This window comes from Clarias gariepinus, chromosome 10 (genome assembly GCF_024256425.1).
Source record: "Clarias gariepinus isolate MV-2021 ecotype Netherlands chromosome 10, CGAR_prim_01v2, whole genome shotgun sequence".
Lineage (NCBI taxonomy): Eukaryota > Metazoa > Chordata > Actinopteri > Siluriformes > Clariidae > Clarias > Clarias gariepinus.
In genome coordinates this window covers 28,218,804-28,246,266 of record NC_071109.1, presented here as the reverse complement: position 1 = coordinate 28,246,266, position 27,463 = coordinate 28,218,804, and the positions used below count along the sequence as shown (strand labels likewise).

The 27,463-nt window shown below is 39.2% G+C and overlaps 2 protein-coding genes across 2 annotated transcripts; both read left to right on the top strand.

Moving 5' to 3' along the window:
• The first annotated feature begins 550 nt into the window (after positions 1-550).
• LOC128531956 (phospholipase A2 group XV-like) lies at positions 551-10,498 on the top strand. The gene is made up of 6 exons (XM_053506148.1): positions 551-974; positions 4,164-4,320; positions 6,286-6,404; positions 6,627-6,725; positions 7,691-7,915; positions 8,608-10,498. The coding sequence occupies exons 1-6, from the start codon at positions 842-844 to the stop codon at positions 9,117-9,119; spliced, it is 1,245 nt and encodes a 414-aa protein (XP_053362123.1). The 5' UTR covers positions 551-841; the 3' UTR covers positions 9,120-10,498.
• Positions 10,499-21,087: 10,589 nt separating this feature from the next.
• LOC128531915 (phospholipase A2 group XV-like) lies at positions 21,088-27,274 on the top strand. The gene is made up of 6 exons (XM_053506100.1): positions 21,088-21,254; positions 21,923-22,082; positions 24,334-24,449; positions 24,684-24,782; positions 25,313-25,537; positions 25,651-27,274. Exons 1-6 carry the CDS (start codon positions 21,119-21,121, stop codon positions 26,160-26,162), a joined length of 1,248 nt encoding a protein of 415 aa, XP_053362075.1. The 5' UTR covers positions 21,088-21,118; the 3' UTR covers positions 26,163-27,274.
• Positions 27,275-27,463: the final 189 nt, after the last annotated feature.

Genomic DNA, 27,463 nt, shown 5'->3' with positions numbered 1-27,463 from the left:
AGACTATAAAAGAGAGAGTGAGTAAGTGAGTAAATGCTATGAGGTTATTAAGTTATGCCACAACATAGTATCTCATGGCCAAGCATTAAACTATCTCATCTTCATGTGTTATTAAGTCGTGGCCATACATTGCTCTATTTTGTTTCCACAGCTTAGTAAGTCATGGCCATGACATAGTATCTCGTTCCCTCGCCGGCCACTGATTAATTTTTTTTACCCTAATGTGACCAAAGGGGTTCCACAGTTACTGTTTTTTTATGTTTCTTCCTTAAATATTATAGTAATCAAAAGTCACATGATTAAATATGCCTTTGGGAAACATCCTGAAATGTTCATGGAAAAAAAAAATACATATTAATCAAGGAATAAAATTATTATTATTATTATAATTATTATTATGCATTCATCTAAGTGGGAATTTTTCCTTTATATACATTGTTATAACTAGGCAAAATATATTTAAATACTCAGACATTTAGCCATTACAATGATTTATGATTTATGATTTATTGTGATCCCTGGTCTGGCTGTTCTCGTGGTTTTTGCGTCACCTTTAAACTAAGTAAATAAATGTCGGCTAAATATTAATCGATTCCGAGAGAACTCATAACCCCGCCCACTGGAATCGACGTCATCGATCAGATGTAACACAGCCCGCATTGAGCTCGGCGTTAAAAGCCTCACGAGCGCGCACGAGCCGCGTCCTTCCCGGTTTCTTGTTCTCCGTTTCCGCACTCTGCTAGCAGCTTGTTAGCTCGTTAGTCTTCCACCATGGCTTTGTTTCGTTACTGAATGACTTAATCACTGACGCAGAGGCGTCGTTTTCCTTCGGAGCCCAGAAATGACCCGCTGGAAGATGATTTCTTCGAGCCTGCTCGGCTTGTTGTTGTTGTTTTTAGCTTCTTTCGCCCAGTGCAGAAGTTTAAAATGTCCCGATGGGAAGCCGTGTCTGGACCGACCTCCTGTGGTTCTGAGTAAGTTGATGCATTAAAACAAGCAGGTATTTATCCACAACACGTAATAATCATGTTTACTGGAGACGACTTGTTGAGCTGTTTGTTTCAGCGCATAATGATGACGCATTGTGTTTTTAGTAGCGCGTGACTGCACGAGTGGTGTCTATAAATATATTTTTTATATAATATATATATATAAAGTAATCGTGTAGCACGGTTTCGATCTAAACGTTTAGTGAAATATAAGCTACAAAGATGTCACAATGCGCATGTGACACTGTCAAAGTCCATCCGTCACAAAACAAGAGGAAATTCTTAATGCTAGCATGACAGTTGCAGCTAACCAGCATTTTGGTTGCTATGGAAATTATGAATCTATAAATCCTTAGCGACAAACTGACCTACTGTGTGATATAAATATCTTAAACCTGGAAAACAGGATGTACAGAAGGTGATGTGGTTGTTCCTCAGGCTGCCTGGTGTGTGTGTGTGTGTGTGTGTGATGAGATTCATATGACATCCAGTCACATGAGAGAAGCACATTCTCACTACTGTTGCATAATGTAAAAGTTTGTGATTTTTATAAACAACCACAGATTTCAGGAAGCTTTTATCATAACACACAGAAAGGAATCACAGTGAAGCTAAATGGTAAAAGATGTTAGTGCTGGACAACAATTTATAAAAAAAAAGTTATTAGAACAAGTTCCACCTTGATAGATTTATCGTGGTCATAAAGTGTAGGTTTAAAGATAAATAATTAAATCATTTTGGTGTCTGTGTTCATATAAAGGGGTGGCACGTCGAGCACTGTTGTCTCGTACTTGCAGGGACCAGGGTTCGATTCCCGCCCATGCTTGGAGTTTGCATGTTCTCTCCGTGCTTGGTGTGTTTCCTGCCCCAGTATAAAGACATATGCCCGTTTTTGTGTTAATTGCTGTCTCAGCTACTCCCCTCAATGGGTATATTTGATCCACGCACAACTTTGCACAAGTTTTACGCTGACTACCCTTCTTAACGCAACCCTTTGGGGTTTGGGTATTGGGTGGGAAACTAACCCAGGTGTTGGCATGAATTGGCATTCCCAAATTGCCCATTTTGTGTGTGTGCCCGCCCGCCCTGCAATGAATTGGCATCATGTCCAGGGTGAACTTCGCCCTGTGCCCCAAGCCTACTGGGATTGGTTCCCAGTATTATTTTTCATCCAACATTCACCCTAAATGCAATTTAACTTATGTGCTTGTTACATGATTTTCCCCAATATTATATGACCACTACCACACAAACCCAACTTCTGCTCTTTTTCTGTATGTAATGTAATTTGCTTTTATGATTGCCTGGAGAGAGACGGTACACTAAGCTTCCTTTCCTGAGAGTCCGCATTTATTTGTCTCATGGGCCCTGATCACTGCATGGATGAGATCACCAGGCTTAGAATTAGCGATTAATGCGCTTGCTTCTCTGTAGCACCGTCGAATTGCACCTCCAGGGTCCAGGTTCGATTCATGTCTCTGTGTGCATGAAGTTTGCATGTTCTTACCGTGCTTGGTGGGTTGCCTCTCTGTACTCCGGTTTCCTTCTACAGTCCAAAGACATGTAGGTTAGGTTAATTGGTGTTTTCAAAATTGTCCGTAGTGTGTGATTAAGTGTGTGTATGTCTGTGTGCCCCGCGATGGATTGTCGCTCTGTCCTGGGTGTAAGTCTCCTGGGATAGGCTCCAGGTCCCTGCGACCATAAATACAAGATCAAGCGTTATAGAAGATAAGTGAGAGTGAGTGCATCTCTGTTGAGGCACTCGGGAGTCCAGTGAACATTTTCTCAGTCCTCTGGAGCCATGATCGGACTGCCTGTTTCACATCATCTTCACTGCTAAAACGCTAGCCTACCAGGAACCCTTTTAATACCATAAATGTATAGAAAGCACTTTAAACTCTCTGGGGGAATGTGGCAATAACTCCCAGACGAGTTCCTGTGATGTGCAAGTGGTGCGGTGAGCAGTATGAGGTCTTGCATTTGGTGATCAAACCAGGCTGCTTCTCTGCATTTAAAGGAAAGACCCATTAAAGGAGTTCCTGGGAGGCCAGCATTGCGGGCTTAAAGTAAGCAGTTTGATCATGGCTCCAGCTTATTAAGAGAACTTTCTATCTTGATGGTATCCAAGCACTAATGTAACACTGGGAAAAGTGCATTAGTGTAGCAGGAGATTATATAGAGAAATCACAGGAGTCATAACTGTGTTCTGTTATTCTGCACAAAGTCCTGGTTTGACTTGAACCCCCTTGGTATATTGTGTTGTCCTTTTTCAGAACTATTCCCTCCCTCAATTTATTTCTTATTGCAATTTATTTTAAAATGACTTATGTAAATTGTCCCGTCACATGTAACATTTATACAAAAGTATAAATGTTATATAAGCAAACAGCTTTCAAATAGATTTGCAGTTTTTGGAAAAAAGGAAAAGGCAGCACTGCTGATAAGACAGGACTCTGTGCTCAGAAGTTCAACCACAATGGGCTGTTTTAACCAAAAGTCAACTGGGATATCTTGAACACCTTATCTCTTAGGCCACTGTTCGAACACGTGGTAACATCAGGGGGAGTTTAAGCTTCATTTCTGATCCACTGCCTCAGCACACTGAGGAAAAACCAATACCCTGACAAACAACCAGAGGAAATTAAAGCTTGTGACCAGAATATGTAAATGGAAATGTGCTCTTATTTGATCATCAGTCAAAAAGAGACTCCTTATCAGACTCGTTTTATGATGACTTTAGATGTGAATAGACATGTATAGAGATTACACGCTGTTTACACCATGGTACTGATAAAGTCTTAATTCAGTTTGTTCAGAGGGTGTTGATTAGTTTTCTAGAACAGCAGCTCTGACAGTAGTGACAGTAACAAGGACAATCAGGAGTTAAGATTAAAGATTTCATTTTGGTATGATATCAAAATGACTTGCACAGGGACTTGTAGGATGGATGAACTGATATTATAATAATAAGTATTATTATTTTATTTATTTATTTTTTTAATTATAACTTTGATCAAGATTGGGGAGGTAAATTGGTAAATTGGTCTGGTGAGGGAATTGCAGTTATACCTGGAACTAGTTTGCTTCTCAACATGGAAAGGGGGGGGGGGGGGATTGTTTTTTTCGGCTTTTCTCCGTAAGTGTAAATTTCACTCAGTTTTTGTCACTCTGCAGTTCCAGGCGATCTTGGGAACCAGTTGGAGGCTAAGCTAGATAAACCCAGCGTCGTTCACTACATCTGTTACAAGAAGACCGAAGAGTATTTCACACTTTGGCTGAACCTGGAGCTGTTGGTGCCTGTGGCCATTGATTGCTGGATCGATAATATGAGGTGAGCAGCATCAGGTGAATCTGTTTCAGGATGGATGGCTAATAAATATTATTAGCTTTCAAGGCAGGTGTAGAAAAAAAGTCATCACCTGATCTTGGTCAGGTGTGATCACCTGACCAATCCTTATATGTGCCTATTAAAAACCACATTACAGATGTTATTACAGATTACAGATCCTCTGTGCTGTTATAATTAGCTTTACTTTTCTCAGAAGGCTTTTTATTAGAGAGCTAGGCTTAATTAAGGAGCGTGTGTGTTCATTTATCCACAAGAGCATTAGTGAGGTTGGTGTGGGAGGCCCAGGCTCTTCCACTCGTACCATACCACCTTAGCTTATGAGTCTGCATACTTTTAGCAATATAGTTTAGCACATATCTGTCTGCAGTTAAATACTTTAACCGGGGGAAAGTACAAAAAAAAATACATCACCTTCAACCCTGTGTTGAAATCGACATGGCTGTCTGATTAGGACTTGAATTCGATTAGGGAAGTCTGAGACACTTTCCCTGTCTGTGTTGTCTCTGCGAGAAGTGTCTTGTGTCAAGCCCACCTACTTTCTATTTATTTACTCGCCTCATTTCGTAATGACTATTATTAGGTTACACAAGATTACAATTCTCAGTTGTGACACGTCCACATATAGTGACCTCACACTCTCGTTTTGTGTTTCCTCTGTATTATTATGTTATATTTATTATATTTCAAGTTTACGTAGGCCTTTATTGCCATTTTACCCATACAGAGTGAAACGATTCAACATTCCTCTAGGACCATACAACATAAATTAACAAAAAACCTAATTAGCTGGCTAGCTGAGACAAGCCAGATTGACATTTTAAGTTATCCGAAAAACTATGTAGTTTGTTTGCACATTTGCACAGTGTATGAAACGTACAAAATAGATAAAGTGCCTGTCCAAATGTGCAAACAAACGACAAAGGGACAAAATGACATTTCAATACTTTGTGGTAGTGAGGTGAGGTGGTGAGAGGAGAAACAGTAAGCAGGAAATGACAATTTTATTATAACTTTATTATTATAAATTTTATTATCATTAGTTTTTTATTTATTCATTTATTGTTGCGCAACATATCATTAGTGGGGCAACATGATTACTATATCCACCAGGTTACTTACTGTGTATTTTTTTTTTTTTTTTTTTTTTTTTTTTTTAAACATATTTTTTTTCATCAGCTGTACAATATATTTATTAATTTTTACTATTACTTTTTTTACGTATTACTTTTTTAACTTACTATTTAACAATTAATTCAGGAATACAGGAATATATGTTTAATCAGTGCTAAAGGCCTAATATTTGTTTATTCTTTTTTTTCCGTATTTTGTTATGAATGTGCAATATCATTGTTTTTAAATGATAAAGTACTTATTTATTCATCTACATCATGCCACCAAACACATTTTCTGAAAAAGCTCATCATAGAATCTCTGTGCTCAGGCTTTGGTTTCTCAGAAAGAACTGAGTAACTACAGGTGGCTGTAACATCACTTATAGCAGCCACCTAGTGTTGTTTTTTAAATCTACATTTGATTTCCTCCCCTGCTGAATGTTTACGGTGTAAAGATTGTGTCCTAATTCTGGTGTTTTTATTTATTTATTTATTTTAAATCTGCCTCCTGTTTTTATTTAATGCTAACGGAGACACATTAAAGTGTTTTATGTTTTAAAAAAGTTGTAAAGAAAAAATTATAGTTTTACTATATATTTCAGGCTATACAGAACTGAATCACTTTAAATAGAAACCCTAAATATTGGCACCTCAGATCAAATATTTATCTTTTGTAAAAAAAAAAAAAAAAATTGTCAGTCTTATTGATACATAAATTATTTAGTTTTTAAATGTGCAGATTTTTTATCTCACTCACATTTAATACTGTGCAATACACGCGCACACACACACTACACAAGTCCTTTATGTGTATTTGCCTCATTGTGGTTGTCAGGTTGATCTACAATCGCACCACTCACAGTACAGAAGCACCTCCGGGCGTGGACATCCGGGTGCCCGGCTTTGGCCAGACGTTCGGCCTGGAGTACCTCGACCCTAGCAAACACAGCGTGGGTGAGTAACAGCTATACATCCCGCTGCGGCTCAAACACCTAGTAGCAGGATGCTTTTAAAAGATGTTTTTTTTCTTTTTTGCTTGCTGACTTTCAAAATGTCTAGAGGAACTGAAAGCCACTCCTGCCTTTCAGCTCACCATGAAATCTATGAACAAACATGTGCTGATAACCTGTTCAGTCGTCCTCATGCTTGTGCGGTTTGTTTTTAAATCCATTTCAGGAATGTACTTCTTCACTATCGTGCAAGCAATGGTGGATTGGGGATACACCAGAGATGGGGATGTCCGAGGCGCACCTTATGATTGGAGAAGGGCTCCCAGTGCGTAAGATTTTAGTATTTTGGCTACTCGTTACGGTGTCCTGCGGTTAAAAACTGGTTAGAATTATAGTCCCTAACAGTGGTTTCCAGACCTGGTCAAGGATTTTATTTTTTCCATTCTTATCCAGTGGTTCGATCCTGGGTGCATAATAACCGTCTGTGCAGAGTTCCCAGCATGTGTCTGCTGGCACTGATTTAGATCTAGTGCTGACTGAATATGAACAGTGAATAAAATACATTAATATCCCTTCATGGCACAAATAATTAAAATAAAGTATACTTTTTTTAAGGAAAACACCTGGATAAACAAAGTAAGAACCATATACTATATGTATGTATACGATATATACAGTAGTGTGTAAGATACTTTTTCTTCTATATATATTTATCATGTCTCCATTATTATGTTCAAATTCATTCACTATTTCCAAAGATAACTTTATTTAATGGATAAATAACATTACGGAAGAACATTTTCATGCCTGTAAAGAAAGCAACATATTACCTGACAGACCAGTTTTCAAATGGAAGAAAAAAAGAAAAAAAAAACCTAATGTAGGCTCCTGGATTTTGCATAAAAATAGTGACAAAGTTACCAAAAGTGATTCATATTCTCCTTCAAACAGCTGTTTTACTTACAGTGCTGTGCAAAAGATGAGCAAAGGTTATTTTAAAACCATTTCTACATAAAAGAAACTGATTTTTGCCCAGTAGGAGAGCTCGGCCAACCAGGCGGCGGGAGGTTACAACATTATTGGACAGAAAATTCTCTAAAGAGCAGTAAAGAGTAATACACAGTCAATATTTTGTGCGAAAACTCTTTGCTTGAAAATATATTAAACATGTTTATTTGTATTAAAAATAATTTGGTATAACTAAAACTCAGACATAATGCAATTGTTAAAGATGGTTGGTTTTTTTTTTTTTAAACCAACACAGTAATTGGTATCTTAATTTCTTTTCAGATGAGAACAAGGAGTACTTCCTGAACCTGCAGATGATGATTGAGGAGATGGCACAGAAGTACGGTGGCCCGGTGGTCCTTGTCGCTCACAGCATGGGCAACATGTACACACTTTACTTCCTTAACCAGCAGCCACAGGCCTGGAAGGACAAATACATCAAGGCGTTTGTGTGTCTGGGCCCCCCGTGGGCCGGCGTAGCCAAGACGCTGCGCGTTATGGCCAGTGGTGAGAAATCCTTTCCTGTATGGTAGAGGTCTCCAAAGTCCTTAGGGTTTAGTTAAAATTTTTTAATACGAAACTCTATAAAACAATTATTTATTATTATTATTAGATTTATATTTGTCCTGATTTATTTATTTTTTTGGTGGGAGGGGCATACTTTAGCACATACTGTCTCGCTTTCTATTTTGAATATTGATATTAAGTTAGTGTAAGCATCTAGAAGCATACGACCTGCAAAAATCGTTGCTTTAATTGGTTTTTGGTAAAAGATTAAAAAGCAAAACATCTGTAGTGTCTGTAACCATATCAAATTTATATTGAAATATCAATTTTTCATTTTAGAATAATACACTTTTATAGGTTGATGTCTTTTTATGTGAAATCTAAATTGGCCAATTTTCATCTGAACGACAGTTAAAATCATTCAAAGATTTGAATTACAAAAAGTTACGGACACTACATAAAAACGCGTGAAATTGTATTTAGCAAATATGTTTATCTGATAAAGATATAAATGTGTATGCGTATTTACCAACAAACAAAACATGGATCGGAAGATAAGAATTAAGTAATTTCAGATGGGTGAGACACTTTTTAACACCAATACCACCACGTTTTGGCCGTAAGGTTGTTTTAATATGATTTGTTAGTAGTGGTGGTTCTTTTTCTTTAACCGTCCTGCTCTTCCTGTTTAGGTGATAATAATCGCATTCCAGTGATTAGCCCTCTGAAGATCCGGGCCCAGCAGCGGACAGCTGTATCCACAGCGTGGCTCTTGCCGTACGCGCACACGTGGCCGAGCGACGTACCGCTCGTCTCCACACCCAGCGCCAACTATACAGTAAACGACTATGAGCGTTTCTTCAAGGACATCGGTCACGAGGAGGGCTGGGCCATGCGGCAAGACACGGAGCCACTAGTGCAGGCTCTGCAAGCCCCCGGCGTTCCTGTGCACTGTCTGTATGGGACGGGAATCCAAACGGCGCAGACGTACCGCTACACCACGTTTCCCGACGCCGAGCCTGAAGTGGTGTACGGCGAGGGAGATGGCACGGTGAACATGCTGAGTGCTGTGCAGTGCAAACGCTGGGGCACTCAGCAGAAGCAGCCCGTACATCTGGTGGAACTGCAAGGGAACGAACACGTGGCCATGCTGCTGAACTTCACGACCGTCACGTACATTAAAGGCGTGCTGTTCTCACCCTGATGCACACAACACTTTTATCTCCACCTATCAATTAGGAGACCTCAACTGAAAACCTCATCTCTGCTTTTATATTAAAAACAAAACAAACTTTTGCCCCTTTGAGGTAAATTACAGTACTTCTGTTTAGAAATTATGCTTTTTTTTTTTCCCCCCCCTTAGAAAAGCGCTTGGCCCAGATCGCCACTTTAATAAAAATCACTTTTTGGGGTCACTTTCCTAACTGAAAAGAAAAATGCAGCAGTTCTGCTTTTCAATACCAAATTCTTGCTCCTTGCAAAAAAAAAAACCTTTTTATCATTATTGTTTTTTTTTTTTTTTTTAAATGCTCAGTGGTTCTGTGGTTACCTGTATTTTGTAAAGTAGTTCGAGCTAACTACAGTAGTTAAGCTCTCTAATAGTGAATCCGTATGTATGTTCTTTGGCCACGATTAGCGATGGAGTGCAATTTTATATATGGGTTGTAAAAAATCTTACATTTTTAAATTATACACGTATTAATGTTGGCTATGTGTTTAGACCAAATGTTCTGTGCCATTTTTCCGCTGATACTAATGTGCCTCTGAAAAAAAAAAATTCTGTGGTGAATCATGCTCCTGCCATATTGTTAAATATACCAGAAATGTTTTATGGAATCTAGTCCAGATGATAATGTATTTTATGTGTATTTTGGGCTTATATTTACTCTAAAACATGTCCCCTAAAAAACACATCTGGGCATCTGAGCTTTGGTCATTCCATCAGCAGGAAACTCAATTATTCTGTCATCTATATAGCCATACTTCCCAGGTATAAACCATCATGTACGGACAAACTCAAGGTATAAATAGCATTATGTACCCGAACAGCATTCAATTTCATGAGAAGAGATTTCTCTTTTCATCTTAGTCTTCTTTTTGCTGTAAAACCTGCTTGCTCCAAATGTGTCCATAATGCATTTATGTGTTGCCCAAGTACCTGGCTAATTGTTGGTGTATGAAGCAAAAAAAATGGATTGTTCCGTTTCTGTAGCCGTTATTGTCATTTTCATTGTCATTATTTTTTGTTTTTATCGTTTTAATGAAGTAGGTTTCTCAAAGTCAATCAAGGGAATTGTGTCTAAGGAACACTAAGTAATATATATTTGGCATGAATTATATTACCATTTTATTAATTTGCTGTTTTATTACATTTGAAGGACTGTATACTGATGAGCGGCTTTAGTCAGCGCTGCTCTAGAAAGCCATCTACTCTGTTCTCTTGCTGGTAACGTGTTTATTTGCAAGGCAGTATTTTTCATTTTTTTTATTGCAAAGAAAAAAAAAAGCTCTTGTGGTGCCTTTAAGATTTGTCAAGAGTATTTGCATTATACACTGGTCAAACAATGTGGATTTTAAAAGGAACCTGTCGTGTCATTGACTTATTTTCTCAGTTGTTTTATATACACACAATACTGTATATACACTTGGGTCGCTCAGCAGGTAAACTGAGCTTCCAGCTACTAATCAAAATCACTGACAAAGTTCCCCAACAAGCACGATACTTAAACTTTAACTGGAAAGGTCAATTGTAGACTGCTTTGGATAAAATTGTCTGCAAAATGAGTAAATATAAATGATACAGACTAAGTTTCCTAAATAATGGGGTTCAATGACATTACTGGACCATTACCATTTACTTTTATTTGTTAACCCTCATTTTGTGTTCATTTTGTGGCTCACAGTCACTTTTGACCTGAAGATTTTATTTCATTATAAATCCACAATAATACATATCACCTAATGTTGTATTAGATCTTCTTATCAACTTCCAGCTCTTGTGTGATCATTAAGTTTTGAACTTGTCTTTGCTGTGTTTGTCCTGCAGGCCTTATTTACTGAGCTCATACCACTTGTTGTTTTAGGGGACAAAACATTATATAGATGTTATTTAGTAATACAGTACCAAGATAAAACCTATTGTATTTATCATAGAGTAATTCACTGAAAGGTGAATTACTCTATGATTATCCTCTGACTCCTTCACCACTAAACCCTCTTGACTGTTAATCTGGCTTCTCTCCTCCTGATCACTGCCATTGTCAAATATAATTCCAGAGCTTCACATGTAGTATATATCTTTTCCGTTTTGACCGGGAGCACCATGAGTGTATAAAAGTTCCATAGAAAACTATTCTAATTTATTTAATGTATTCAGCTGCCATGTGTGAACAACGTCATTAAACCTCATGAGAAATAGATGAAATTTACTGCACTTTTCTTTTTTAAAGAGGAAACATGTAAATAGGACAGATTTGACCAGAAGACAAAAATTTTAAGCAAGGGAATGGTTGACTACTTCTATGGATTACTATAATAGAACTCTTGAACTCAATGGACCTGCTCACTTTTCAGAAGGCAGTACTGTACCAGAAATCTTTGGTGTTTTTAAAGGTCCATGCCCAAGGTTTTTATAGTGGTTAGAAACCCTTATAGTAGCAAGACTGCAGCAGGGGTGAATAAGACTGGATAAGAAGTGTTTAAGGCACTCGCGAGGGGCATCTAAATACCTCTTCAATAAAGCATAGAAATAAAGCACGGAAAACCTTGATGGGGTCGTCCATTTCTCCACCAAAGGGTTCAAATCCCAGCTCTGCTAGTTTGCCGCTGTTGGTCCCTTTAGCAAGGTTCTTAACCCTGTTTCACTCACTCATCGTCTATACTGCTTTATCATGTATTCAGGATCACGGGTGGCCTGGAACCTATACCAGGAGCCTTGGGGCACGAGGCAGGGTACACCCTGGCCAGGTTGCCAATTTATCACATTGCACACACACTACGGGCAATTTGGGAATTCCAATTAGGCGCCTGCAGGTCTTTGGCCTGCGAGAGGAAACCGGAGTACCCGGAGAAAATGCAAACTCCATGCACACAGAGACGAGAATCGAACCTGGGCGGGAACCTGGACCCTCCGCCTTCCTGTTTCACTGTGCAGAAATGTACTATGTGACAATTAAAGACTACCCTTTAGTAAATACATTGCTTAGTATCTTACAAAAAGTATATTTACAAGGTCTGGAGAGGAGACTTTGAGAATTTAACCTGTTAAAACAACGTGGGGTCTTTCGAAGGCATGGACCAGGGGACCAGCTCGTTTAAGGGGTATAGGAGTATGGTCCATTACTACATGAATGTGAGATGTCTGGGTGGCTACTTCGCAATATCTGTACCATCACCATCCAAAGTTGTATTTCCAAATATTGGCTCAAACATTTGGCTGCTCAGTGTGAAGTTGGGCTGAATCTCTAAGTCCGAGCCTATGTTTCTCTCCAGGAAAACTAGGATGCTCCCTTAAGGTATACAGGTGTAGGCACAGACTGCTCTGGATGGGTGGACTTGCAAGAGTATTCATGAGTCAACATGATGAAAGAGCCAACGGTAGCAGTTATCTAGTCGTTGCACCGGTCTGAAGTGGCAAAACAGGTTTTTAGGTCTACGGGGCATTCTACATACTGTACTTATGTTTACCTGTGGTTTATAAGCCAAGCCATGAATAGTGATCTAAAGAACAATGACACAAGTACAGGCAGCAAATACTATAACGTTCCATTGAAAGGTATGTGGGTTTACTGTTCATGACTGGGTGAGGAGCTTGATAATCTGGCAAAGCCACTGGCTACAGTCACTCCTCATTAGAAATCAGATGCCAGTTGGGTGTGGGGCATCTTACAATAATGTCTCCTGCTAGATTGACAGTTGTCTTGGGATTGTCTGGGCACCCTGTAAGAGGAGATAAAGTCAACTGGAATCTGTGGCTGTTGTACAGATGTTCAACTGAACCTGTCATTAATGAAAAGGAACAAATCTTTGTCTCGGTTTCATTGTCGGATGTTGCGAAAAGTGAGGTTGTTGCGCCTAACAGTAGAGGAAGTAACAATTTCCTCTACAGTGAGTTTAAAACATAAAAAAAAACTGTGTCTATTTCTTGAAGCAGATCACGTACTGATATGATGAATATCTTGGTATTTGATTATCTAGTTTATGTGTCATAAAGTTTAGTAATCCAAGCCTCCAGTATGGTTTAGAACTGATTTAATGTCATGCCTTTATCCTTGAGACCGTTACAGAATATATACCTTCTTTTCTGTGACTGTTGCACATATGCAGGAGGGAGGAAGGTCATGTGGTCTGATGAGTCCAGACTGACCCTATTCCAGAGCGATGGTGTGTCAGGGTAAAAAGGGACACCCATCATGCATGGTGCTGACTGTACAAGCAGTAGTATGATCTGTATATTTTTTTGGTTTTACCTGATGGCACTGTGATACTCAAATTGAAAAAGAGTGGTTCTAGGAGCATGAAGAAACATTTTCATGAACTTTCCACCACATTGTGTGCTTTAATCAAACTTGCAGCAGCACGTCTCGTTTTTAACCTTCCCAAGTTCTCCCACACCACCCCACTCCTCCGCTCCTTGCACTGGCTTCCTGTAGCTGCCCGCATTAAATTCAAAACGCTGATGCTTGCCTGCAAAGCTAAAAATGGCCCAGCACCCACTTACCTCTCTGCTCTAATCACACCACGCACTGCACCACATTCCCTCCGATCCTCCAGCACTGCTCACCTCATCCCACCATCTCTCAGGAATCAAGGGCGGCATTCATCCAGGCTCTTTTCTGTTCTGGCACCTAGGTGGTGGAATGAACTTCCTCTAGGTGTCCGTACAGCAGAGACTTTGACTATCTTCAAACGATGACTCAAGACGCATCTGTTTCTCCAGTACTTGGACTACCCTCAAAAAAAAAAAAACCTTTTCCCAGTTGTGTTGGACTAATGGCACTTAGTTATTAACCTAGTTAACCCAATGTAAGTATGTATCTAATGATGTAATCTTTAAAGCAGTCGCTCTGGATGACTCTGCCAAATGCCTAAATGTAAATGTACAGATTTAGTTTTGATTATATATATGGAAACTATAAAAACATAATAGAAATCATCTGATTGTAGTGGCATCACCATGCCATTATTTACTTAACAAAAATAAAGCCAATAAGGGAAAAAAACATTATTTAGGCAATACTAAGTGCCCCCTTTCTTCTCATGATTTAAGATGTTAAGTTACAGCCAGGTGCTACTAATCACCAGCCCTTAATTAATTTATCATCAGCAGGTGTGCAAAACCCTATACTATAAGCAGACATTTTGCAGACATGCTGGTCTGGAGTGTTCAGGTTTGTGTCAACACAATGGCAAGAGGGAAAGACATGCAATAGTTTTAGAGAAGCAATTAGTGGAGTACATTATTCTAGAAAATGTTCAGCCCAAGGTCAGACTGTGCAGTGCTGACAGAAATCATAATAATAATAAAAAAAAACAATTTAGAGCTACATCTCAGACCCTACTGGCCTCACTGAGAATGTTAAATGGTAGAGTCTTAGAGATCACAATTAGAAGAAGACTGAACAAGTACAGTTGTTTGAAAGGGTTTTCCAGGAGAAAGTCTCTTCTGAATAAAAAGAACATGGAAGCATGACATTCACAAAACTGCACATGAACAAACCACGAGGCATCTGGACCAACGTCCTATTGACAGATGGGGCCAAAGTGTAGTTGTCTTAATGTTCATTGCCATTTTTGAAGAAAACCAAACAGCATTTCAGCAGAAACATTTTCAGCATACCTGCTGTCAAGCATGATGGTGGAGGGGGGATAATTTGGGCTTGTTTTTGCAGCCAAAGATGCAAATGTGAGGCCATCTGCCCAACAGTTAAAGCTTGGTCACACAACAACACCATAATCCAAAGCACACCAGTTTCTCTACATCACAATGGCTGAAAATTTTAATAATCAAGATTTGAAACCTCAATGAACTGAAGCAATGTTGTAAAGAAGCATGGACCAAAATGATGTGGGAGACTGATAATGTCATAAAGGAAATACATATAAAAACTAAAGGTGGATCTACAAGCTTGATATTGCCCATGTGATATATAAGGCGTATGAAGAAGGTCACTGTATTCAAATCTCCGAACTGCCATTAGTCATTGAAGTGGAAAGTGATAGAGTTAACTCCTTTTTTTGCAGTTTAGCTTTATCTGGAAAGGTCCATTATCTTGGCCGACCACGAGACTCTACAGAGACACAGAGAACCAGAGAAAGAGAGAGAGAGAGAGAGCAGTTCAGGGGTTATAAGAGTTCAGTAACCTGGGTAAAAGCCAGCTATTCTACTCACTTAAGTAACAACCTGATAAGGAAAACTGACACGGTCAATAGTCACATGTTCAATAAGTGGCAGATACTTTTTTAACTGCTTGTTTTAATATTACAGAGAGCTCTCAGGTGCTTACACGGTTAAAAGGTTTATCATCTACCAGCATCAGGCAATTATCAGAATAAAGTCAACTGTAAGGAGGAGATGAGCTTTGTTCCGTTCTACAGTGTAATTTTAAAGGTGCTTTCAGTGCTGACATCACTTCCTCCATGGTAGCATGACCTATTGCTGATAGGGTAAAAAAATTCAATCCATCCAGGAACCTCGGAAGTCCAACAAGAGACTATTTAAGCTAGAGGTGACCATCTTATTTATTCCCATTCTTACAACTGTGGTAGGACCTCTGGTCAACATTCACACATGGGCAGTTTGGGAACGCCAATTAGCCTAATCTGCATGTCTTTGCACTCACTCTCATTCACTTACCCATAGTCTATACCGTATTATCCTGTATACGGGGTTGCAGAAGCCCTGGAGGCCTATCCAAGAAGATTTGGGGGACGGGACGGGGGAATACACCCAATCCATTGCATTTACAGACTACAGGGAAATTGGGAACACCAATTTGGGAGGTCAGATAAATAAGATGAAGCCTGGCCGTGTAATGCTTTAAAGACGTTTGAAATCAATTCTCAGTTCGACTGGAGGCCAGTGTAAATTCTTTAGAATGCAAGAAATATGATAGAATTTACAATTACCCGTCGCAAATTTGCAAGTTTTAAAGCTGCAACATCCGGGACCATTTGAAGGCTGGTTTGCACCATCATAGAGCACGAGGAGAACATGCAAACTCCATGCACACAGATCTGAGGGGGAAACCGAACCCGGACCCTGTGGTAGTGCAAGATGACGGTGCTAATCACTTAGCTCCCGTGCCACTACAGAAATTAAATATTGAATATTTATTGAAACAAAAACTAATACCATTAGAAAATGTACAGTATACGATTGAAATGTGTATTATTTGTTAATACATTTTTTCGATTAATTTGCAAGATGTACAGATACCCTGTAAAATAAATTTTAAATTATGGTGCCATATACATATAATGTCATCCTCGATAATATTAATAATAGATATACAGTATTAATCGCTTTTCAAGCTCCATTGTTTTTCATGCCCACTTCAGTGATGATCCATTGTTCTCTTGTTCCCTACACCGTTAACAGTTCCCTTTGAACTCCGTGTGGTTTGGAATTGCACCTAACATGGCTGAACACCCTGTGCAGTATGCTTTGCAGGGAACGTCAAGAAACATAGCAGTTGAATCATAGCAATACTACGCATGTTTGGCTTTGTGTAAGGCCACATGAAGTTATAATTAGGACCTGTTAACCATAGAAGCTTCCGCCTCATCAGCATAAGACACACCATACAGTATGTCACACCTCACTGAGGTTTAATGCTTTCTGAGCGCCACTCTATTAGATTTTCTTTTGAAAGGACACATCCTCCACAATTTGCATATCAGTTGTTTAAGTGCCGCCACACATATTCAAAAGGTGTCGATCCACACATTTGTCTTGGCACACGTTTTATGCCGGATACTTTGGAACCAGAATTGTATTCTGTGTATTCTGAACCAAACCCAGCCACATACACATGGCCTATAACTAATCAACCAATGCCCCTACAATTTGCATATCAGTATTTATCATATGTGCTTTTTTATTTAATAAGATTAAACTTTAATCAACATAAACATATTCATATGCATAGTACAGTGCATGAGTCTTAAAAATTGGTGGTTTATATACCAACCTCATTGGGAAGTCTATATTATATATGGTGCCATTCTAAAAAAGTGCTATAAGTGGGATTTGCTTCACACTACAGTGGTGCTTTGTGGTCATTTAGTCTGTCCAGCTCGCTCATCTCTTCATCTGTACACTCTGCTCAAACATCTTCCAAAGCCTCAATTTTTATCTTGTAGCCTTTGCTGTAGCTCTAGAAAAATTCTGTGGGGATTGACCAAAAGGGTTAAACCTCTGGGATACCGATCAGAAGGGCAGTGGTTCGAGCTCCAGCACCGCAAGAGGCAGGTCGTTAGCCCTATCTGCTCCAGGGGTGCTGTGTCCTGGCTGTCCCTGCGCTCTGACCCCAGTTTCCTAACTGCGATACTTTACTGTGATGTAAGGTACATAAGAGAAATAACTGAATATTATATATGCATTCTGGAACTTTGAGTCCATTGTTTATTTTCTCTCCGTCACTTTAAATTAAGGGTTCTTTTCAAGGTTATCATGAGCATCTGTGGCTCTGTAGTAGGTTTCTTGCCTACCATGCAGAAGGCATGGATAAAATAGGAGGGTTGTGTCAGGACACAAGGTGTCTGGTGTAAAACCTGTGCCAACTGTGCGGATCAGTTGGTCAGCTGTGGCGACCCCTCAATGGGACCAGTTAGTCAACTGACTTAAGTGAAATTGTGGATCCTAGAAGACAAACAAGAAGTCAGTTGTTGAAAGCAAAGGAAAGCAGACTAACATGTGAGTTTTGTTATCAGTTGTACAGACCTCATAGTAAGAACTCTTTTGTGAGCTTGTCAATTCCTTCCATAACCTCCAGAAGCTGCATGTGACCCATAGAGATTTCTATCTGGAGAAAAGTCACAATTTGACTGATTTTTTACAAAATAAATGCTAATTTTTTATTATTTTTTATTATTATTATTTATTTTATCAGAGTCTAAAATCTAACTTAAAAGTTACAAATAAAACTGTCTTTTAAAGTTTATGCAGTTTGGGAGAAAAGTTGTTCTGGTTGTGCAAAATACACACCGATATAAAGAACTGCATGCGATTTTAAACTGCATGAAATTTTGCAAGATACTTATATAAAAGTAAGATAAGTTTGAGTAAGACAAAACTTTATTCATTTGTTAGCTGCATTACCTTCGTTGCTCTGGTTTAAAACACTCATCGGCATCATTTAAACCACTTTATCCTGTATACAGGGTCACTAGGACCTGAAGCGTATCCCAGGAGAGCACATGGCGCGCACCCCGTACACCCTGGAGGGGGTGCTAATCCATCACAGGGCACACACACACACGCTCATTTACACACTATGGGCAATTTGCGAATGCCAATTAGCCTAATTAGCATATCTTTGCACATTGGGAGGAAATCTGAGTACCCAGAGGAAATCATGAAAAACACAAGACATCAAATATCTTTTGTCTGATCCACCCCAAGTGCTTTAATTGTTTGAGAGAGGAGGCTTTAAAAGTGTGTGAGATCAAGATGTATTTCAAAAATGGGGGTCAGGATGGGGTCAGGTTTTTTAATTAACGAATTAATTGATTACTGGATTAATTAATGAATTAATTTAGTTGTGAATACCAGTAAACAAACAAAATTTGATCAGCAGCACAGGGCTTATTGGTTTGCACTGTGTCCTGTGTTGCACCTCCAGGTCCTGGGTTTGATTCCCACGTTGACTCTGTGTGCATGGAGTTTGCATGTTCTCCCCGTGCTCGGTGGGTTTCCTCTGTGTACTCTGGTTTCCTCCCACCGTCCAAAGATAGGTAGGTTAGGCTAATTTGTGATCCCAAATTGCCTGTAGTGTATGTCCTGTGATGGATTGGTACCCTGTTCAGGGTTTAGTCTCCCTAAATTAAGGATAAAGCGGTGTATAAGATGAGTGAGTTAGTAACTGCCAAATTTTTATTTATTTTTTTTGATAAAAAGTGAAATAATAATAGTTGTGGCAATCTGAGAGTGCACATACTAAATAAGACTAAAAGCTAAAAATGAAAAATCACCTCAGTTATTTTTTGGGCTCAGTGGAATACACCTTCATCTTTTCTGCCAGACACACAAATCTGTGAAAATCAATGTTGAGTGTAACATAGGTCATAAAGCGAGCATCAGGTCAAAGGGGTTATTTCAGAGAAATCACTTACAGAGCCTGTGCATGTTTCTCCAGGAACACGTCTTCAGAACCTGATTTTAAATGCAAACTGCAGATTTAGGCCAATATTCAGGGCTTTGAGTGTGATAACACTTTATGTCAGTGGTTCCCAATCCTGACCGAACCATCACACCCACATGTGCTCACCTAACATTTTTTCTTTCCACTTTAGACAATTTTTGCACTTTGTACAGAATATAAAGACTTAGCAGAAAGTACAGATTAAAAGTACAGTATTTTATTGGTTGGAAGCACAACCCTCATCTCTTTACCTTCTTTCAGCCTTGGTTTCATTATATCTCACTGTCTCCACCTGCTGGAAAAAAGCGCAGTATAGAAAGCTTAAATGAGATGATATAGAGCACTTTCAGATACCTCCCAGTTATTGGTGTTAATTAAGCACCAGATCAGTCTGGAAAACTAATCAATGTTGTCCTGCAGAGGCAGATATACTAAAGTCATTTAAAATGACGCCCTCTACACTTCCTACTATTTTTTTTTACATTTAACATTTTAAAATTACAGCTATTTTCATGCACTCGCCCATTTTTGGTGGCTCATAAATAATGGAACAAGCTAACATAATTACTAACATAAGGATTGCCTTTAATTGGTATTTGGTATTTTGGTTCGTCCATGTGGGGCAAGTGACACTCCTCACCCTGGAGATATACCCAAAATTTCTGTCGCAGTTACTTAAAGGGTCAAGTTGCCAGCTCGACACCCAATTGTCATTAAGGGGTAATTTGGAAACGCCATTTAGCCGTACCTTTATTTTTTCGACCGTCGGAAGATACTGAAATACCTAGACAATACCCACCAAGCACGGGGAGAACATGCACACAAACCATGAGGCAGAAATCAAACGCGAACCCTGGAGGTGTACGGTGACAATGCTAACCACTAAGCCACTGTGCCGCAGATTGCCTTTAACACTTGGATAGAAAATCCTTTCTAGTGAAATCTTGAACCCATGGATATGACCAATTGATGAGTTCGGTTACTTGAGTTGCTTTTCCAGGCTGCTTTCAGGATAAAGTGGTATAGAAGATGAGTGGGAGTGAGTAACAATAAACTAACAATAAACTAACCCAATTTTACTGGCATAAACATGCACCATGTGACAGAGACATCCTGAAATTAGAAAACAGGATGTACAGAAGCATATAGAGTTCATATTTTCCTCGAGTTCTCTGCCCGAGTGTGTCAGTCTGGGCGTTCATATGACATCCAGTCACTTGAGATGTAACACATTCTCATGACTGTTGCCCAATGTACCGCTTATTGTTAACAATCAACAAACATTATCGCCATAACCTCTGCCAGGTGAATCGGCTCATCCATGCCGGTGGGCACCAGAGGCTATCCTGCCTGTTTCGATTGTAAAGAAAAGCGAATGTAGCACAAATTTCTGAAAAAGGTTCTTGCTGGCTATGATAGAAAGGTATCAAGTTGTGGTATACAAATTGTTTTACTTAAATAAAAACCTTTATAATTGTTAAGGTTGTTTACGTGCTATAGTTTAAAAAAAAAAGACAAATAAATCATTTTGCTGATCATGCATTTATTGTGATTCTTTTAGGTGAAATACCTTGCTTATGGTCTCTACTTTACATATAAACCACTTTGCCAAGAACAAAATCCTAAATGTCCTCTAGGTATTAATTTTTTATAAGGTATTAATTCGGCTAGGTATTAATTTGAGAACTCATATGCTCTGGTATGTTTCTGAAAACAGGACCCATAGTCCCGCCCACTGGAATTGATGCCATTGGTATTTTTTGAGGCCATTTATTTTGTTCCTGAATGACTTAGTGACAGATGCAGAGGTGTCTCTTTTCCTGTATACTGGAGATGAGATATGATCTGTTGGAAGATGATTTGTTCGAGCCAGCTCGGATTATTGGTGTTGTTGTTTTTAGTTTCAATCGTCCAGTGCAGAAGTTTAAAATGCTGTGATGGGAAGCCTTGCTCGAACCGACCTCCAGTGGTACTGAGTAAGTTAATAAATTAAAAAAAAAAAGTTTTTACCCACAACTATATACAGTTTAGTACACAGTGAATCAAAACAATGTTCCTCCAGGACCTGTATATATATATATTACTTTTGTAAGTGAGTTTATATGCATAGTTGGGAATTTATGTAGTTTGTCAATCATTTTTTTTTTTTTATCATTTTGACTTAATAAATAAATAAATATTGCCAAACATCCTCTTAATGAGATCCTTTGTCCAATTATTTGGACGTTTGAATACAAAATGGTACATTTAATAGTTAAATATTGCATCTTAAATTCAAAAGAGACGCAATGTGATTTTATTTCATCAAATCGTGCAGCCATAATATAATGTTAATAAATAATAATCCTAAAATGTAGTGAGTCCTTCTACACACACAAATCAGACCTAACATTAACACCACCAAATAACATTATGAATTATATACTTCATACCAACAATTAGTTCTGAATGAGTAATCTGATTGGAGAGGCATTCAACAAGTGCTGATATAGAACACAACAGCACTGGGACGTTTTACCTACATATATACAGTATATATAGTTAATTGTCCTAGTATTCATGATCCTTCAGTATTCATTGAACAAGCAGTCTTGCTCAATATTCTCTCTGTCAATGTCCATAACCAAGTGACGTTGTTATGCAGTTCCAGGCGATCTCGGGAACCAGCTGGAGGCTAAGCTGGATAAACCCAAAGTTGTTAACTGCTTCTGCTGCAAGAAGACGAAAGAGTACTTTTCGCTGTGGCTGAACCCATTGGAGTTGGTCTTCCCTTTTGCCCTTGATTGCTGGATTGATAATATGAGGTAAATGAGTCCTATGATTATTAATATCTGTTTATAAGTTTTTGTAGGCAAACTTGCAATACCTCATCCTGACATACGACAGCATTCTGGACACTTCAGCATCACACCTACCTGTGCATATTCCAGATTTAGTCCATTAATTAAAACATTAATGTTCGGTGAGGAGTAGTGGCTGATCAACATGGGTTTTCTTTGGCCGATGCCGATCTTCAGAAATCAGCACAGCCGATGGTTATTTAAATTTTTTTTTACTTTTTTGACGATGTGTTTTTTCTGTTTTTTTCCTCCGTCCATCTGATAATGTGTAACACTGTAAGACAGAAACAAACTGAACAGCTTTAAAAGAAGTATTGAGATAAGGATTACAAGTGATATGACTTTTACTTACAGATATACTGTATCTTCTTTGAGGAACTAAAGAAAAGCAAAGGAGAACAATAAGAAGCAGAACAACAAGGAGAAAAAATAACAAACTAGAATCTTAATCTATTTTACTGGCTATGGTTCCACAGAAACAACACTGGGCCGCCCACAGACGCCTCACTTGTTAATCGGTTTAATATGCATTTGACCTTCTCTAGTGAGGAGACCTGTGCTGCAATCAGTGTTTCAGTGCACCCCTAAGGTGTTCATTCAGGTTTAGGTCAACTTTAGCCGTGGCTAATCATACAGTATTTATACAAAAGTATTTGGCCAAACCTGCAATGACATTGTATCCAAATACTTATGCTTCATATGGAGTCGGCCCCTTTTTTGCAGCTGTTACAGCATCCACTTACGTTGGAAGGCTCTCCACAAGATGTTGGAGTGTTGCTCCAGTTCATCTCAAAGGTGCTCAGTGGGGTTGAGGTCAGGGCTCTGTGTTAGGGCCGGTCAAGTTCTTCCACATCAAACCATGTCTTTGTAGTCCTTGCTCTGTGCATTGGGGCACAGTCATATCAAGGCCTTCTCCTAAGTGTTCTCAAAAAAATTGGAAGCATAGCAATGTCTTGGTATGTGGAAGCATTAAGATTGCTCTCCACTGGGGATCAGGGTGCTGATTGGAACACCTGAATTCAATAATAAGCAGGATTGGACAAATACTTTTGTCCATATAGTGTATCTTCCTGGAGTACGCTTTGTGCACAGGGGCAGTGTCATACAGAAACAGATCCTACAACATTCTGTACTTTGTGCCAACAGTTTGGGAAAGAACCATATAAGGTGTTGTGTTTAGGGGTCCACATACTTTTGGTTATATTGTCTTTTCCTAAATGCCAGGTTTTGTAAATGATGTGAAATCATGACTTGAATTTGATTAGGAAGGTCTGAGACTGTGTCTGTGTTGTGTCTCCTAGGAGTTTCATGTGTCATGTCCGCCTACTTTAGTATTTATTCACTTGCTGTAAATTATAAGGACTGGATTACACAAGAATAAAATTCTCAGTCGTGACACGATCACATCCAGCGACTTCACTCACTGTTCTCATGTTTCTTCTGTATATCATCAGACACATTTTCCAGATGTGGAAAGGCAATGCTGAACAGGATGCTTTGAACAGGAAGCTCCATCATGACCTCTGTGCTCAGTAGTTGGTTTCCTCAGAAGGAACTGAGTAGCTTCGAATGACTAAAAATGTGAGGTTTAGTAGCCACCTGGTTCCGGGTTTATATCTCCCTTTAATTTCCTTTGACTGATGATTGAGTAGGGTGGCCAATTTTACCGGTTAGATGTTATGCGCTGGCACGGTGCGTTTGCCTTACATCTGCAGATTACAGTATGGAGCCACATTAAGAGAATTTATGAATTTCCTACGAGTCTACCTGAGCCTCCAATAACTACCTGGACTCCATATTAACATCAATTATAACATCAACTGTTATAGCTGAACCGCCTGCCACCTAACACACAGTATGAATGTAGATCGATTCCTGCTTTCTGTTTGACCCAGATGAGGATGGGTTCCCTGTTGAGTCTGGTTCCTCTCAAGGTTTCTTCCTATTACCATCTCAGGGCCTTTTTCCTTGCCACTGTGGCCCTCAGGCTTGCTCATCAGGGACTATCTGACCACTTTGATTCATACACACTCACATTCAATACAAACTTAAAAAATCCTTTTGATTTTTGCGACAATGACAATTGTTAAAAGCGATATACAAATGAAATTGAATTGAATTGAATTAAGTCATATTATAATAACATCTTTAAAAAAGCTGTTATAACAAGTCCTTTATGTGTATTTGCTTCCTTTATATGTATTCGCCTCATCAGGCTGATTTACAATCGCACCACTCACAGTACCGAAGCACCTCCAGGCGTGGACATCCGGGTGCCCGGCTTCGGCAAGACTGTCAGCCTGGAGTATCTCGATCCGTGCCTACATTTTGGTGAGTACCAGCTATACTTCTGGACGTGGTGCAGGCACTTAGGGTGCGTTTATTTCTGTTTATTTGATGGTTATCGTATTCTCACTAAAAACTGGCTGGAGGATCTGAAAGCCACTGCCACCTTTCAGTTCACTGCAAATTAAGAGAAAAAAATTGCAAACTAAGAACGTGTGTGCTGAGAACCTATTTGCAGCCATCTTCATGTGTGTATGTGTGTGTTTTAATCTATTACAGAAAAGTACTTTATCACTATAGTGCAAGCCTTGGTGAAGTGTGGTTACACCAGAGGCGAAGATCTCCGAGGGGCCCCTTACGACTGGAGAAAGGCTCCCAGTGCGTGAGATTTTAGTTAAAAAAACAATTTATGGTGATTTTTATGTAGCAATTCATGTTTCGCCGAACTGACTCCAAAATGGATTTTTAAAAAAATTCTTTCTTACTTTAATTTTATTGGTGAGATGTTATGCGTTGATGGTCTTATTTGGCACGGTGTGTTTGCCTTCCATCCACAGCTTATGGAGAACATATTATTAAGTCTGTACTTAAAAAAAAAAAAAAAGTAATGAGGATACGGAACTGAATCACTTTAAAGAAAAACCAAAATACTGACTCATCAGAACTACTAATTAAAGTGAATTCATTTCATTTTGGAAATGTACTCTAAACTATTCACACAGACTGGCCATCCGGTGTAGTAGGATTGTAACAAAACCAGAACGGGATATTTATAAAATCATGAAAAACTTTTTAAAAATCATAATACAAATAGAATCAGCAATTAGGTATCATGATAATATCAAATTGGGTTTTCGCTGGAGATTCTCGTCCCTTCTTTTCACTAATTTTCACAATACATTTTCCAGATGAGAACAAGGAGTACTTCCTGAACCTGCAGATGATGATTGAGGAGATGGCACAGAAGTACGGTGGCCCGGTGGTCCTCGTCGCTCACAGCATGGGCAACATGTACACACTTTACTTCCTCAACCAGCAGCCACAGGCCTGGAAGGACAAATACATCAAGGCGTTTGTGTGCCTGGGTCCCCCGTGGGCCGGCGTGGCCAAGACGCTGCGCGTTATGGCCAGTGGTGAGAAATCCTTTCCTGTATGGTAGAGGTCTCCAAAATCCTTAGGGTTTAGTTTCAACTTTTAATAACAAGCTCTAAAATACATCCTTAACTGTCCTACTCTTCCTGTTTAGGTGATAATGATGGCTTTAAAATAATTAACCCCCTTAAGATCCGGGCCCAGCAGCGGACAGCTGTATCCACAGCGTGGCTCTTACCGTACGCGCACACGTGGCCGAGCGACGTACCGCTCGTCTCCACACCCAGCGCCAACTATACAGTAAACGACTATGAGCGTTTCTTCAAAGACATCGGTCACGAGGAGGGCTGGGCCATGCGGCAGGACACGGAGCCACTAGTGCAGGCTCTGCAAGCCCCCGGCGTTCCTGTGCACTGTCTGTACGGGACAGGCCTCGAGACAGAGGAGGCGTACCGCTACACCACGTTTCCCGACGCAGAGCCCGAAGTGGTGAAGGGTGAAGGAGATGGCACAGTGAACTTGCTGAGTGCCGTGCAGTGCAAACGCTGGAGCACTCAGCAGAAGCAGCCCGTACATCTGGTGGAGCTGCAACAGAACGAACATGTGGCCATGCTGCGGAACTGCAAGACCGTCAAGTACATTAAAGACGTGCTGTTCTCACCCTGATGCATGCAACACTTTTTTTTTCAGTTAGGAGAAATGATCAGTCGCACCTGAACGAAAGCCCTTAGTTCTTCTTTTATAAAAACCGTCTGCCACTTTTGAGGTGAACTACTTCTGTTTTGAAATGTTTTTTTTTCCCTAGGCACAGATCGGCACTTTAAAGAGAAAAGATTGGGGTCACTTTCCCAACTGAAAAATGCCTCAGTTCTGCTTTTTATACCAAATTACAGGAGGATAAACACTGTCGAAATGGTGTGAAAATGTCCAGTGGTATTGTGATTAGATGTACTGTATTTTGTAAATTCGTTTTTGGCCGCAATCACAAAAGGAGTGCAATATTATATTTGTGTCAGATATAAATCAGTTGCTATATTTTAAAGGCTTGATTTATTTTGTTCAATATTTTCTCTAGATCAGATGCTAAAGACAGGACTGCTTTTACAGACATAAAAAAAGCACAAGGATGTTTTTTTCTATTTATCAGTTTATATCCAGAAAACACTGTACGAGGAATGATTTTAAAGCGGCACATACTGTAATGTTGTTGAACCTAGATCTGACCTACTGAAGCAATCCGAGATCATAACACTGCCTCCAGACTCTTGTACAGTGGACACTACTCATGATGTAGGCATCGCTTCCTACCGTGACGCACACATCACTCTGAAATAGGGTCAATCTGGACTCATCAGACAACATGACCTTTCTCCATTGCTCCAAAATCCAATCTTTATACTCTTTTACAAACTGAAGCCTTTTTCTGATTAGTCTCACTAACAAGTAGTTGGCCACACTTTGGCTACTGAGATGTTTAGTCACAATCCTGTGGGTTCTCATTACATAGTGTGTGTATGGAAATGCCCTTATTTTCAGTATGGTTTTTACTGTTTACTTTTTTATTAACAACAAAACTTTTATCTTTTAACAGCATTAAAGTGACATTTCTTTTCCCCGACCACATGTTATCCACAGAGTTTCCATCCACATCCAGAATTTATGGCTAGGTATCATTAAAAAAAAAATTTAATACCTGTACGGATACCAATACCTTGACTTCCTGAGGGATACTTTTTTGATACCAACTTTATAAGATCTACTTTAATAAAAAGTGTAATATCTTTATCCTCCTCCTTGTCATGTTTACACATTTAAAGTCAGTCATATCATAAAGAAAGGTTTTAAATCGTCAGCACTAACAGTATAAACATTCATGATTTCCAAACATTAGTATTACAGTAAAAAAAATTAGCTTACAGGAAAATATCTGTAGGCAATAAAATAAAGCAGCATATTATGTAAAATTT